This window comes from Pseudoliparis swirei, chromosome 15, assembly GCF_029220125.1.
Source record: "Pseudoliparis swirei isolate HS2019 ecotype Mariana Trench chromosome 15, NWPU_hadal_v1, whole genome shotgun sequence".
NCBI lineage: Eukaryota > Metazoa > Chordata > Actinopteri > Perciformes > Liparidae > Pseudoliparis > Pseudoliparis swirei.
The window spans coordinates 13,478,786-13,492,483 of NC_079402.1; the positions used below are offsets into that span (position 1 = coordinate 13,478,786).

The window sequence follows — 13,698 nt, forward strand, 5'->3', positions numbered from 1 at the left end:
AAACAAAGGAAACGTCACGAAACCACAACAATAGTGTTAGCCCCTTGAACTTTATTCAACCATACTCGTACAAATAAACACCAATATCATTCAAACTCCATACATATTTAAAATGTAACACACTTGTAAAGATTAAGATGAGCATGAAGTTGCATTTCCTGAAAATTGTACAGCATTCTTTTGTGGTTCATCACTGTAAAGGTAGCAAAAGAGATATAGATACAAAATACTGCAACAGCTGTAGGTAACCAGTTCCAAATACCAAAATATTGATTTGTGCTGAGCAAAAACTGAAATCAATCAGTTGATGATTAAAACCAAACTTCAAGAAACAACATTACAATGAAACCACTGCAGTCTGATAACGTCTCACTTTTCTTCCGATCTATTTGGCGTCGATATGGCTTACTCTTCCTCACAGTTGATTCCTTAACTCCTTGACCTTCGCTCAGCGGTTGCTGAGAGACGCCCTCCCATGAATGCTGCTTTTGAGTAAAGATTCATTTGCCTGTCGGTTTGAAAGGCGTTTTTTTATTCATCCCGACATTTCCAATTCCATAAACCATTCCTGCTTCATAACTTGATCCAAATCGTCATCAGTTTGCAAGAATTGAGCTAAATGCACATTGTACCCCTGCTGTGGCCGGCTGTTTGATGCTGAAACAATTGATTTTAAGCAGATGTGCAAATGTGAAATGAATATGTCATGGATAAAAAATGTTAAAAATGTTCAACTCTGATAAGAAATTATATGGGTACAACAAGAAACCATGCATGAGACTATAAAACAAAACAATACTGTTTTAAAAATTAATAAAGTGCTAATGGACACTATGTGGGCATCAAATATTAAAAGGACAATTATAAATAATATTACAATGTGTGTTATAACAGTTTCATTTGAAATTATTTAATCATTTCTTTGTCAATTTAGCATTTGAAAAACATCTAATTTTGTAATCTCATAAGAGCCTCAACTGGCAGTAGAATAATGGAAGTTTGATGGTGTTGAAGGAGAAGCTGAGGTCCGCTAAAAGGGGATTCTCAAATGCTCGTTACATCGGTAAAACAACGACTCAAAAGGGGAATATAAAAGAAAAACAAATCAAAGAAGGACTGTCAGCATTGAAAGATATTTAAGATTACATCTTACAAAAACACAAGTAATAATGAACATGATTTTACATAAATGTCTTGATTCGTGAGGAGAAAACTTCCATGAAGCCGCACAGGCAGCGGAGCCAGTGGAGGAGCACCGGATCGATTTTGCATGTTCCGATGTTTCCGTCCAATTCAAGGCCTCCCATTGTGCGCAGCTTTTTCTTATTTTGTCGGTTCGTTAACGGTGGCTCTCTCACTCTTAAATTCTTGAATTGTTCATATGGAAAAAAATGACGGCGGCTGAGTATGAATTATTTTACAATTGACACGACTCTCTTGTAGTTCTGCATTTCTTTTGTATTGCCCCAAGGCTAATTTAATAATTGAGAGGCTTTTTGCATCTTTTAATCTGGCTGTGGAGACCTTTCTCCTTCTCTCGGCAGCAGGAGTGCTCCCACTCCTCCCATTGCATTTCACACGTTCCTCCAGCTGTTGTTGGGAAGTCACTGTCGCTTACAGACCTGGAGTCTCATTCCCTATACGAGCAACTGCTTGTCGCGCTGGATTTAACAGCAGTGCGTTAGAAGTTAAATGCCACCCTTTAAGTCCTTGTTCATACTTCCACAAGCTACTCGGCCCCCCTGCGGCCCCCCAGGCCGACAGGTGGAGTGCTTTGTCAGAAAGTCCGATTGTTCTCTGCTTACTTTGTACAGTTCCCGTCTCTTGGCTCAGTCCAGGGGATGAGGGTCAGCGATGGGCATGGTGTGCAGAACTTCATCCAGCAGCTGCAGAGCTCGGTGTAGATGGATCTCGATCCAGCAAGGTGTCTCTTTGATGCTTTGCCGTGGGTAGTCGGGCCCCCAGCCTTTCACAAAGCTCATCCGCAGGATGCACAGCCTGCGCAGGTCATCGACCCCAATGCCGGCGGCAGCAGACAGACCTGCAGAAGAATTACAGGCAACGTTTAGATCGATGCGAGATGTTCGCCAAGTTGCTCTTGCAGGTAAAGTTTGAACACACAGCGGAGGAGAGAGACACAACTGTAAAATGCATATCTCCCATTATCATCAGGACAGCCATGTTTCATTGCATTCGAGATGAAGCCCACAGAACATATTAAAGGGTACCTGTAGCCCAAAACAACAACGTGCTACATCCATTAGGCGCATCAAATAAATCATATTTTCCCCGCCGCTATTGTCAACAAGTCACGCATAGCCCGAGGCTTTACATTTCTTTGTCAACATTCTGAGTCCGTGAACGCTTCAGGGCGCAGACATCTTGCCAGTTATTTACTCATGTCAAAGGTCACTATGACGTAGAGTCGTTGAAAGGAATTCAGCCAATCCGGAGCCACTTCTACACGCGTTGCTTCTTGGGATAGATCGGTGGCCTCAAGAATTACACAATCTATATCAGGGGTGCTCAATACGTCGATCGCGGCGACCTGCCAGTCGATCGCAGCGTAGTATTGGTAGATCGCATGACATTAAAAAATTGGCCCGCCCCCCTGTCACTTTCTCTAGCGCCACATTACAGCAGCAGCACGTCATTTCTGTCTCTACGTGTTGCGTTGACAGTCCTCTGCCCGCCGTCTCGTGCGCGGAGCTCCCGACACCGGTTTGCGCGCATCGGGACGGACGGAGCAAAGAAAAAGTCACTAGCACCCCCGAACATGTCGGCCGAACATTGCATCAATGAAAGACATCTCCAGCGCTGGCTTATGCGCGATGTAGCTATCAAGCTCACGCTTTTGTGTGAAGCAGATGAGGTCTAATGACACTATATCATCGGACATAAGTTTGTGTTCTTTACAACAAATGCACTCTATGTCTGTTTTTTGTGGCACACATTTCCCACAACTGCACCAAACGTCCGCCGACTTGCGTGCACGGTCCGCACGGTGAAGCATCTGGACCGGCGGTCCTTCGGCATCAACTTCATCAGAATCATCGCTATCATCGCTGTCACAATTAACTAAATGGGGATAGTCTGCTTTTAATGGTTCATACAAGTATCCAGTTGCTGAATCTGACAATCTTTCATCGTCCATATTTCGCCCGTTTTCTTTATTATTATCAAGTTCTCAGCATTTGTTTGCGAGCGCTCGACGTTGTTTACATTGGTTTCTGAACACATCCGCTGTGGCTGGCTGTCGATCTCTCAACGATTTGACGTCACACCACCGGCGCCATATTCAAGCACCAGTGCAATGTCGCATGTCGGAGTTGAGGGACTTTGAACAGCCTAAACTACGTATTGTTATTGAATACTGGACCGTCAGTGCATGAATAACCTTTAGAAACACATTATCTTTTGATCTGGCTACATATTCGCGATCTCAACAGGTACCCTTTAACGATGTAAACAGTGGCGGTTCGTCCATAGGGGGCGCTAGTGCGCCGCCCCTCTTAAAATTTGGAGATGAAAAAAAAAGAAGAAAAAAAAAATCCTGTCAAAAAACATTATATGCCAAATCATTTAAATAGTAAATATACCGTGTTGACGCGCTAAATGTGTGTAGGAGACCGTAAGCCTGTCAACAACCACTTAAGTTAATGTGAAAAAATATAATATATCGCCATTATCACGGAGAGAAGCCCTCCCTTTTCGAGGCGCTGGTCTAACGTGTGTGTACGGCATCGATACAACATTTCAGTCGTTTTGGCAATGACCGCTTCACATTGGCGGATGAAACCGGATCTTTTAGCACAAAAGCGCACGCTTGGATTATTCGATCAGATCAGAGACCCGTATGTTCCTCAGCCCACAGAGCAGTGTTGCCAGGTCCACGGTTTTCCTGCGGAATCGGGCCACTTTTGAAGTGTTGCGCGGGTTGAATTTGTTGTCCTTGGTTCGGGTAGACCTATTTTGCATGCAAATTACATGAATATCTTTAAATAAAAATCCATATTTTAAATGAAATAATTTATTCATACCCAAATCCTACCAAACTGACTCCAGATCAGCACGTACACACATTTTATTTATGATAATATACTGTATCTAATTACACAAGGCCATTTTAGGACCTAGGTGAAATAACTTGAGGGAAAACTGCTTTTAATGCTGGCAAACTAAACATATGTTGTTACTTTGTAGATATTACAATACATTTGGCAATGATAGCAATGCTGTTGGACTTTAAAAGCAGTGTATATGGTTTGGCACGGGCATATTTTGAGTTCTGATATTGGGCTGGTTTTTGGGCTGGTTTTATCTCACAGACCTGGCAACCCTGCCAGGGAGCTCCACCTCCACCTCCACGCAGGTACGCGAGCAACATAGCTAGCAGAAGCTTGTGTTGAGCACTGTGTTCTTGATATAAAGCTTTGTTACAATATTCTACTCAAAACCTCTTTTCTTCTTATTGTGGAGTGCTATTTAAACCGTGCCGCCCAACTGCGCCCCCCCCCCAAAAAATTTCACCAGCCGCCACTGGATGTAAACGTTAGCTATGTGGAACTTTATCTTTATCCACACCTTAAATTGTCAAAGCTGAGCAGTTCAAAGTACACAGCTAATGCAAAAGCAAGCTGATTGGTATGTACTCACTGTTAATGTGGTCATTAAAGCAATAACTTTCAAATGAAATGAGAAAAAATGAAATGAGGCGCAGGGCATAGTAGTCACAGTTCTTCCATCTTAGGAACTGAAGTGTGAATAAATACATTTTCATATCAACACATTATGAAATCTGACAAAAATCATTAAAACTGGGTTTTGTCCTTTTAGGATTAGTGACATTTTCTCTTAAAATGTTCTAGAACTCAAATGCTTTTGAGTTTCAGAACAGAGAAACGCATCTTGCAAAACCATATACATCAATGTTGGGCTGTTTTTGAATGTATCCGGCCCTTTAAATGTATCTTAAGCGGATGCTTCATCCCGACCCACTATCCACATTTTCCTAAAAAAATACAGTTGCACCGCCACACCACTGCATGGTTAAAACATGGATAAATTAAAATGATTAAAGTCTGTCCAAATACTTCAGCTACGCTGACTAAATAATTATCAATGTATAAAATAAAGCCTGTGTACCCGTTTTTATTTTCTTCCTCATTAACAGACACTGCTGGTTGCTTTCCTTCAGTTCATGCCGCTCTATAATATTCTCTTGCTCACATCGCTGTGCAATCATAAGTGAAAAGTTAGAGCAGCAGTCTGAACACTCACTGATGGCCGGGGCGATGCCTCCCACGGAGCCGGGCCCGGGAAGGTTACCGGCCACGGCCGCTGCCTGGGCCGCGGATGCTGCCTGAGCCGTCGCCGCCTGCTGCTGCATCTGCCGGTGGCACTGACTCAGGTCGAACACCTGGCAGGGGACAGAGACAAACGCTGAGGTATGACGAGGAGACGTTCATGGACACAGCAGCATCGTCACAGTCTGCATTCATGGGATGGATTCCGTTGAATGATGCAACTAAAAGCAAATGCTGAACATATTTTTCTGAGACTATGGCGACTGCAACTAAACATCATCTCATCAACATGAGAGCATTACTTCTTTACCATGGCCCAATCTTCCTCGCATCAGAGCCTCAATCACATTATGACTGGGTTATTGGTGTCAGGGTTCTTACACATTTTGACCAATGGATTTCCAGGACTTTTCCATGACTTTTAACCAAATTTCCATGACCAAACTGAAATCTCGGTATAAACATGAAAACTGTAGAAAATGTAGCGTATTGAGAGCTATCGCCGGCTTATATTTTGAGCGTCTTTCTTTTTTTTCTTTTTTTCATTATTTCAAACTCGGCGTAAATGAACATGTGATTTTAACAAATTTCCATGACTTTTCCAAAACTTTTATGATTTAAGTTTTTTTCATGACTTTTCCAGGCCTGGAAATGACCATTTTAAAATTCCATGACTTTTCCAGGTTTTCCATAACCGTACGAACCCTGTGGTGTGCATGAACTGTAAAGGCAGCCAGCGCCAAAAGCAACACCGACTTGGATTGTCTAGCTTTCCTTTGAACGGCCATTGTCCTGCAACCTCACCTTGATGTAAGCGCTGGGGTAGATCTTGTGAACTGCATCTCCGGGGGCGCGTCCAGCCTCTCGATCCAGGTAATAGCTCTGCACAAACACTGCGTGATCACTCAAGCAGCGCACCCAGACATCTCCTTCCCCTTTGCACTCCAGCTGCATGCCTTTGCCAATGTGGAGCCTCAGGACAGAAAGGAGGGAAATAAATAGTTAACAGTCAGAAAAGTGAGCTAAACCGAAACTGTGCATTACTGTTAGTCACGCATCATCATACCTACAACATGCAGTAAATAGGATATACCTGGCTCTCTCGATGTTCTCTGTCCTGTGGACATTGCTCAGCTGGCCCAAGCAAAAGCGATTCCCTCCTGATGGATCCACGTAACCATCCACAGTCACTATCGGACATGTGGACTGCACCTTAAAGGTCTCCCCGACTTGGACATCCATCTCGAAGTACGCGATGGAGCACCAGTATTCTGGAGCTGGAACAAACCAACACACAACCCAAGTCCAATTGGTTACACGTATGTTAAATACGTGGATCGTCTTTCATCTGCAGCTCAATGCTCACCAGGGTGGTTGGACAGTGGGGGCTGGAACGCAATTTCGTTGGTTACCGGCCCTGCAACATGTCAACATCACTTTTTAACAAGCAATCAGGAAACTACACCTTCCTAATAGATGATGTGTTATCATGCGCCACAGGTCATGCAGTAAAAATGAGAAAAGTCTGCTGGGGAAAACAGTTTTGATCTACAACACACATATCACTGTTACACATTTATCAAATCAATTTCAACATATGGTACATTGCATCCGAGTGTAAATTATCTTGTTAGAAGGGTCTGTCGGATAGAAGAAACGATAAGGACGATTTTTTATGCTTGATGTGAGCAGAATTTCCTTCCACTCACAATAATGCCCTGTTTGAGGCATGGGGGGGTGATGCTGCAGATGCCCATTTTGATGTTGTGGTACTGCAGGGGTGAAGCTGCTGTTTCTGCTCCAGTTAGGATCTGTAAATATAAATAATTAAATAGTTGTGTTGCCCAATTTGTGCCAACTTGAAGTCCGTGTGGCGGATCAGATCATAATACATTTTAAAAATAGTTGTTTATTGCATGAAAAGTAGCTTTGCTCAATCAAAATGTCAAACTTAACAGGCAATCCCTTCTAAAATATTTTTGCAATGACATAAAGTGTATACTTTTAGAGCTTTTGGGTTTTTTAACTTGATAGCATCACTTTAACCCTCCTGTTACCTTCACATTTACTAACATATTTTACCCTCGGGGTCAATTTGACACCAGCAATTAAAACCTCCAGAAAATTATTAGAATTAATATTGTTTCTCAAGTTTAAGTGTGAGGTACTTTATGTTTGTTTGTTGACTACCTAAATAGCCCTTTAAATATATAAAAAAGTGGATATTTCTTATATGTTTGGCACAGTGAAAAACAGCCTGGGGTCAAATTGACCCCAAAGAACACCGACGTTAAACATTGAATGGGGTCAAATTGACCCCAAAGGTAACAGGAGGGTTAAGAGAGTGTCTCTTGCATTATATTTTGCATGGATGTGTATTCCCTGTGCAGTATCTCACTTGAGGGTCCAGCGCTGATGGAACAGAAAGCAGAGGTTGAGGCTGCACCGCTGCCCTCTGAGAGGGGGAGTAGGGCGGGGTTGAGGAAGCTCTCCTGTGGACTGGGCCTCGACGGGGGATGCTGGATGGTCTGCAGGTGGCTTTCAGAGCTTGGGTAAGATTGGTGGATGTCGTAGTCATACTCATCTTTGACCAGGAGTGGAACTACATGATGATAGCAGACAAAGGTCAAACGAAAGGTCCACAGAATCTTCAACCAACAAACAGGAAAACGTTGTCACCTGCTCACCTGAACCCGAAAGCGTCAGCCCCGATAAGTCTGCAGAACATGAAGAAGAAACAGATATGTCACTCGAGCAGTCGATGTTATTCAACAGAACATGCGTTGTAATTTTCTCAACCTTATAACTGCAGCATTTTATCACTAAGAATGTTCGGTATCAGGAGTGAATATGTTGTTCTACATTCTTTAAAGGTGCTGTGGAATAAAGAGTGATAAAATGACAAACAAAACTATCTGCAAGTGGATATAAACATTTTACACACCCCGTTTTTTGTGATGTCAAAAGAAAATTCGTATTTTCCACCTTAATGTGATCTACAACGTGAACAATCAAATTGAAAAATATGCACACCCTTAAGCTTATACTTTTTATTCCAGCACCGAGTCTTCTGGGATTGGAGTCTATTAGCATGGCACATCTTCAGTGGGCAATATTTGCTCACTCCTAAACTTTAAACTTCTTCTGGTGAAGCCATGCTTTTGTTGATTTGGATGTATGCTTGTGGTCTTTGTCATGCTGAAAGGAGAAATTCCTCTTCATCTTCAGCTTTTTAACGGAAATTTGAAGGTTTTGTGCCAAAATTGAGTGGTAAATTGTTCAGAATTTCTTCAACCTTGACTAAGGCTGAAGAAAAACAGCCCCAACGCATCATGCTGCCCCCACCATGCTTCACTGTGAGTATGTTGTTTTGGGGGCGATATGCCAAAAAGTTCAACCTTGGTTTCCTTAGACGATAACACATTTACCCACACGCTTTTCTGAGACTTTATTAATGTTTTTGCAAAATCTAGCCAGGCGTGGATGTTTTTCATCATAAGAAAAGGCTTCCGCCTTGCCGCCCTACCCCATAACCCAAACATATAAAGAATACGGGAATACTGACTGCTGTTTAACATGAGTTTGAATAGGATTGGTTTATTCTGAACACAGCCACATCCCCAATTATAAGAGGGTGTGCACACTTGGGCAATCAGGTTATTGTACATTTGTTATTTTTCCCACTAAAAGATTTCAGTTTGTTTTTTAATTGTTCACGTTATAGATTCAACTTTTTTCCATCACGAACACCGAGCATTTTAACAGGGGTGTGTAGACTTTTTATATTCACTGTATATCCTGACCATGTACTAAAAAAATCCAAGTCCAGGTAATAATTTCAACTTTTTAATTCTCATGAAGGGCTGAATCATAAACACCAACTATTGCACAATCCCTCAGTGTGTCTGTAGCATCGGACTATGTTCATCAATAACCTAAAACGATGATATGTAGTCGTCTAACCAACCTGTGATGCTTACTTACCAATGCCTGGCGAGACGACCCTCTCGTAATGGTAGGGGTTGACACAGACATTGTCACACTTCAAGTCAAAGGCATACTGGCAATATTTCACGTGTTTTAACTCATTCTTGTGTAGATCAGGCCATCGCCACAGTCGGGCATAGACAACATGGGGGAAACCTTTGCGCCCTGCAACCTACAGCACAGATAGGAAGATATAATTAGATAGTTAGTGTTTTGTCCTCCAATTAGAAGGAGAATACTATTAAACCAATTGTGGACTGCATATCTGCTACTATACCTGTAGTCGTCCATCCAAAGTTCTCTGTATGGTTACGCACTTGCTAGGATGAGCTCCATTTGTAGTGATGGCTGTGATCAGGGAATCAAGCTCATCTTTCTTCTCTTTTAGCTTCTTGACAAGACTCTCAATAGCCCGCTTGGCAAAGCTTTCACTCTCCCCTCCCTGTCGGTGGCACATCAGGCTGTGCACAATGCTCAAACAGGCATCATTACTTGTGGGAGTGTTTGTGATTGACATCTTGCTCTTGGGCTTCGACCTCGGGGAGACGTTCAAGTTGGATCCTTTATGCCTTGACCAGTTTACGTGTGACGTGGAAGTGCTATTGCTGTACTGCACTGTGGCATCCTAAAACAGAAAGGGCAGTGTCTTATTACCGAGAGTTCAGATGGTGTGCCAACCAAAATGCACATTGCATTAGGAATACATAAAGTGGCACTCAATGTAAAAAAGGTGCATCACCATGACTGGAGTGAAGGAAGAGAATAGTTAATCATATTATTCTGGCCTTTTCAAAGCCAATCTAACGTACCTTTGAAATTACATGGCAGTAAAATAACATTTAGCCACCAGTAACAGAACATAGTTGTTGGGCAACTTTCAAAGCCTCGTAAAATATAGTTACATATGTTGGGAATCTGACATGTAATATTCTGTTAGCATTCCCAGTTTACTGTGAAATGCGATGACAACTTGACAGCTGATGTTCACTCATGCAAACAGTCATGCTGGGCGTCAATAATTAAAGGCTGACATGGAAAACAAAACATTAGCATGGGAAAAATTACTGTGTTTCCTCAATGTAGCTCGCTAACTATTTAGTGGATTTATCATAATACGATTTAGATCAGTGAACAATAAACAGTGTCTCGGTAACTTAGTGTGCAACCCAACCTGGCCTGAATTATAATACTGTTATTACATGCAACTGTATAAATAAATACCTATGTTTAGTATATATTGAGGAGTAAAAAGCTCGCTCACATTGCTTAGCTACTGTTGGCGTTAGCCTCGCTAGGCTTGACGTAAGTTACATTCTTGTTAGCGAGTTAACTCACGCAATATAGACACAAACGTACCGTGGACTTGGTGGTTAATCTGCGACGTAGCTTTAGTCCCACGGGTTCGAGGTGATGAATGTTGATGTGCTTTCTAACGTTTGCTACATGCCTTAATATTTAAGCTAGATTACTAGCACATTCGCTCACAGCTAAGCTAACTAACTAGCTAGAAACCCTCAACTCCTCGCGTGCTCGCTGGCTGAAGAGCGTCACCTCGTGAAATGTTACAGCGGCAGACACATTCATTGCATACCAGTGTATGTGTAGTCCGTATCAAACTAAAACGGTATACAACAAGACATTATCATAATATCCCAACACATTAATGGTTAACTGGCCACGAAAATTAACAACAAAAATGCTCCACACCCACCATGCTCTCGATGCGCATGCGCGAGTAAAATATGACAGGCGTGGTGCTGCTACTGTTCGTTAGGAAATCAAAACCCCGTATTGATTGCAAACCATATTACGTTACATAGCCTACATACATGTATACGTACATACATATAGTGTCTTGCAAAATACTTCACGCCTTAAATTAAATAGATTTTAATTTGGATCACATGTAGGCCTACTGGACCTACACAAAAACCTATTGTATTCACCCCCTTTGCTATTAGTCTCTAAATAAGATCTGGTGCTTTCAGAAGACACATCATTATTTAAATGAAGTTAACCTGTGTGCGATCCAAGTGTCACATGATCTAACAGAGCACTATTCTATTTGATCAAATATTACAAAATAGAAAGAATATGGCCCTGCAACAAGACTTTTGTGGTGTGATGTATTTTATTGTAATATAAAGTCTCCCCCTTGTGGTTATAACATAGTGTGACATAACTAAAAATAAATAAAAATAGTCTCGTGTCCAATTCTCTCTCATGTTCTCTCCTCTATATCTCTCAATGTGATTAGCCATGTGTCTATGATGTTCATCTCATAAACCTGCTCAGCTGTGTTGTTGACAGATACCGTGTGAGAGTTAGGTAAAGCCACTGATACTTTAAGAAAAGGCAGATTGTGTAAACTTGTATGTATCTTTTCATTAACAGTCAAACTATTTCTTCTTTTACTTTCATCAAACAAACTAGTGTATTGTTTATAAAGGCTGTGGATCAAAGCAGTGTTTTTCTTCTGTCTTCCATAAAATAAAACTAATTCTTTTAACAGAATTTTTTACCATTTTGTTATTATTGCCATTAATATATGTAGCTATTTAGGCAATAGTATTGCAGTTGTTTTCAAGTCAAAATGAGAGTCAAAAGAAAATACTCTGTGGGGGAGGGTCTTCGCTTTTAATCAAATTAAATATAAGATACACCCCATCTTCTCCTCGCTCCAATATCTTTGTCCAGTCCCCAAAATACAGCAAGTCATAATGAACAAATAATTAAATCAAGGAATCAATTTGTTCACTGGCAGTTGATATCTCTGCTCTCCGTACTTGGCCTATGTAAATATGTGTGCGGACTGAGGATCCAATCAAGTTTGAAAGTTCAACAGTGTTATTCCATCATTGTTATCGGCTTCCGACTGTTAACAGCAGAAGCTAAGTGATGATGTGACATGTAGTTTTTCCATTTGTACGGTTGCTGCGGTCGTGATAAGGGCCTCGGCATGCCCGTGTCAGAAAAAAGGAAGTGGGAGGGCAACAAGCAAAGGGTTGTCAATAGAGCATGTTGGCGTTGGAGACCAGGAATCTGACACCACCTCACCTCACAAATGCTGCCACTTGGAGTGGCATCTCATCCTGAGTGATGGTCTACAAGACTCCAGGCTCTGACACCTCGTTATCACTGTGGCATGGAAGCAGGCAGAGAGGCCCGCCAAGCATGTGACGCGGGAGGAATGGGGATTAAGAGTGTTACGTAGGGAATGCTGCGATTACCTGACAATGACACAGGGTGGACAAGAGATCAAAACTTGCTCAATAAGTATTTTTTATGTCAGGTATTTTATTTTTACAGCCATAACAACATCAATATTGGTGCGAGAACCAAAAGCAGAATATCAATGGCTGAGGTGTGAGGAAATATTTCACAGCAGTTGACAGACATGTTTGGTAAGAGACATTTTTCAGACAATATATTAATATAAAATATATTTTTTTAAAGTTTGGCAAGCAAATACGAGGAAATGTGTCACATTCCATAAATAATTTCAACGGCTCCAATTCCGGTGCTGAGTAACACATGGTACTGTTTACAAATCATGCAGCATGTTCAACTATAAATATTTTTGGCAAGCCTGTGATTTAATTACAATTTCAATTAAGATACATTTCATATTACAAAAACAAAACAAGCATACAGCATCCGATAAGTAGTGCAAAGCACTGTAATCTGGTGGCCATCCTAAAATGTAGATTTCTAAAAATTGTTTACAAAAAGTTCTGTGACGTATAGATTTTGGTATGACGTGAGTATACACTGTTCCAGCACCCACACTGAAATAACCCAAAGCACAAACTTAACTTGTATCCGATTGAAACTTTGCACTCAGGGTACATCTTTTGTGTTACAGTTTTTCTCCATTGCTTTGGCTCAATTCTTGAAACAGAAATTACATTCTCAAAGCTCTTAGTGCATTTGGTGAAATAGCCTATATGGTTCAGCACAACAACATAGATCACCTTCAAAAGGTCATATCTCACCCAAAACAGTTAACTCAAGCTTCAAAACCAAATCATTTTCTCATAAAAATAGTCAGTGTCCTCAAAATGAAAACTTCCTTCTCGATTGCTGTGGCTCATCTCTCGAGAAAAAAAAAGGACATTCTCAAAGCTTTAAATACATTTGCCAAAATAACCTAGATGGTTTAGAAAAATACTATGGCACACCTGCAAAAGATCATATCTCTCCCAAAACAGACAACTCATCAGTTAAAACTCATTCCTTTTCTCATACAAATAGTCAGTGCCCCCAAAATGAAAAGTCCCTTCGTCATTGTTTAAACACTGCAGGTCAAAATGTTTAGATGTTTTGTCAGTATGGCAGTGGACCATAGAAATATCCCTCATGTGCACATTTCAATCTTGGCTTAGCCCTTTGACACTGAATGGTT

General features: G+C 41.3%; 1 protein-coding gene across 2 annotated transcripts; it reads right to left on the minus strand.

Annotated features, from left to right (window-relative positions):
- Nucleotides 1–31: 31 nt before the first annotated feature.
- Nucleotides 32–10,976, minus strand: smad4a (SMAD family member 4a). Of its 2 annotated transcripts, XM_056432034.1 has the most exons (11): nt 10,650–10,976; nt 9,571–9,918; nt 9,291–9,465; nt 7,994–8,023; nt 7,705–7,908; nt 7,016–7,117; nt 6,673–6,723; nt 6,400–6,583; nt 6,111–6,279; nt 5,281–5,419; nt 32–2,041 (listed from the first exon to the last, which is right to left on the minus strand). In XM_056432034.1, the coding sequence occupies exons 2-11, from the start codon at nt 9,808–9,810 to the stop codon at nt 1,830–1,832; spliced, it is 1,506 nt and encodes a 501-aa protein (XP_056288009.1). In that variant the 5' UTR covers nt 9,811–9,918; nt 10,650–10,976; the 3' UTR covers nt 32–1,829. The 2 variants fall into 2 exon arrangements, with proteins under 2 accessions (XP_056288009.1, XP_056288010.1); XM_056432035.1 differs by lacking the exon at nt 7,016–7,117.
- Nucleotides 10,977–13,698: the final 2,722 nt, after the last annotated feature.

Coding starts and splice junctions, on each gene's coding strand:
- smad4a (XM_056432034.1), bottom strand. CDS start 9,810: ATGTCAATCACAAACACTCCCACAAGTAATGATGCCTGTTTGAGCATT. Junction 9,466..9,570: donor CTTTGGATGGACGACTACAG/GTATAGTAGCAG, acceptor TCTGTGCTGTAG/GTTGCAGGGCGCAAAGGTTT. Junction 6,280..6,399: donor GAGAACATCGAGAGAGCCAG/GTATATCCTATT, acceptor TTCTGTCCTGAG/GCTCCACATTGGCAAAGGCA.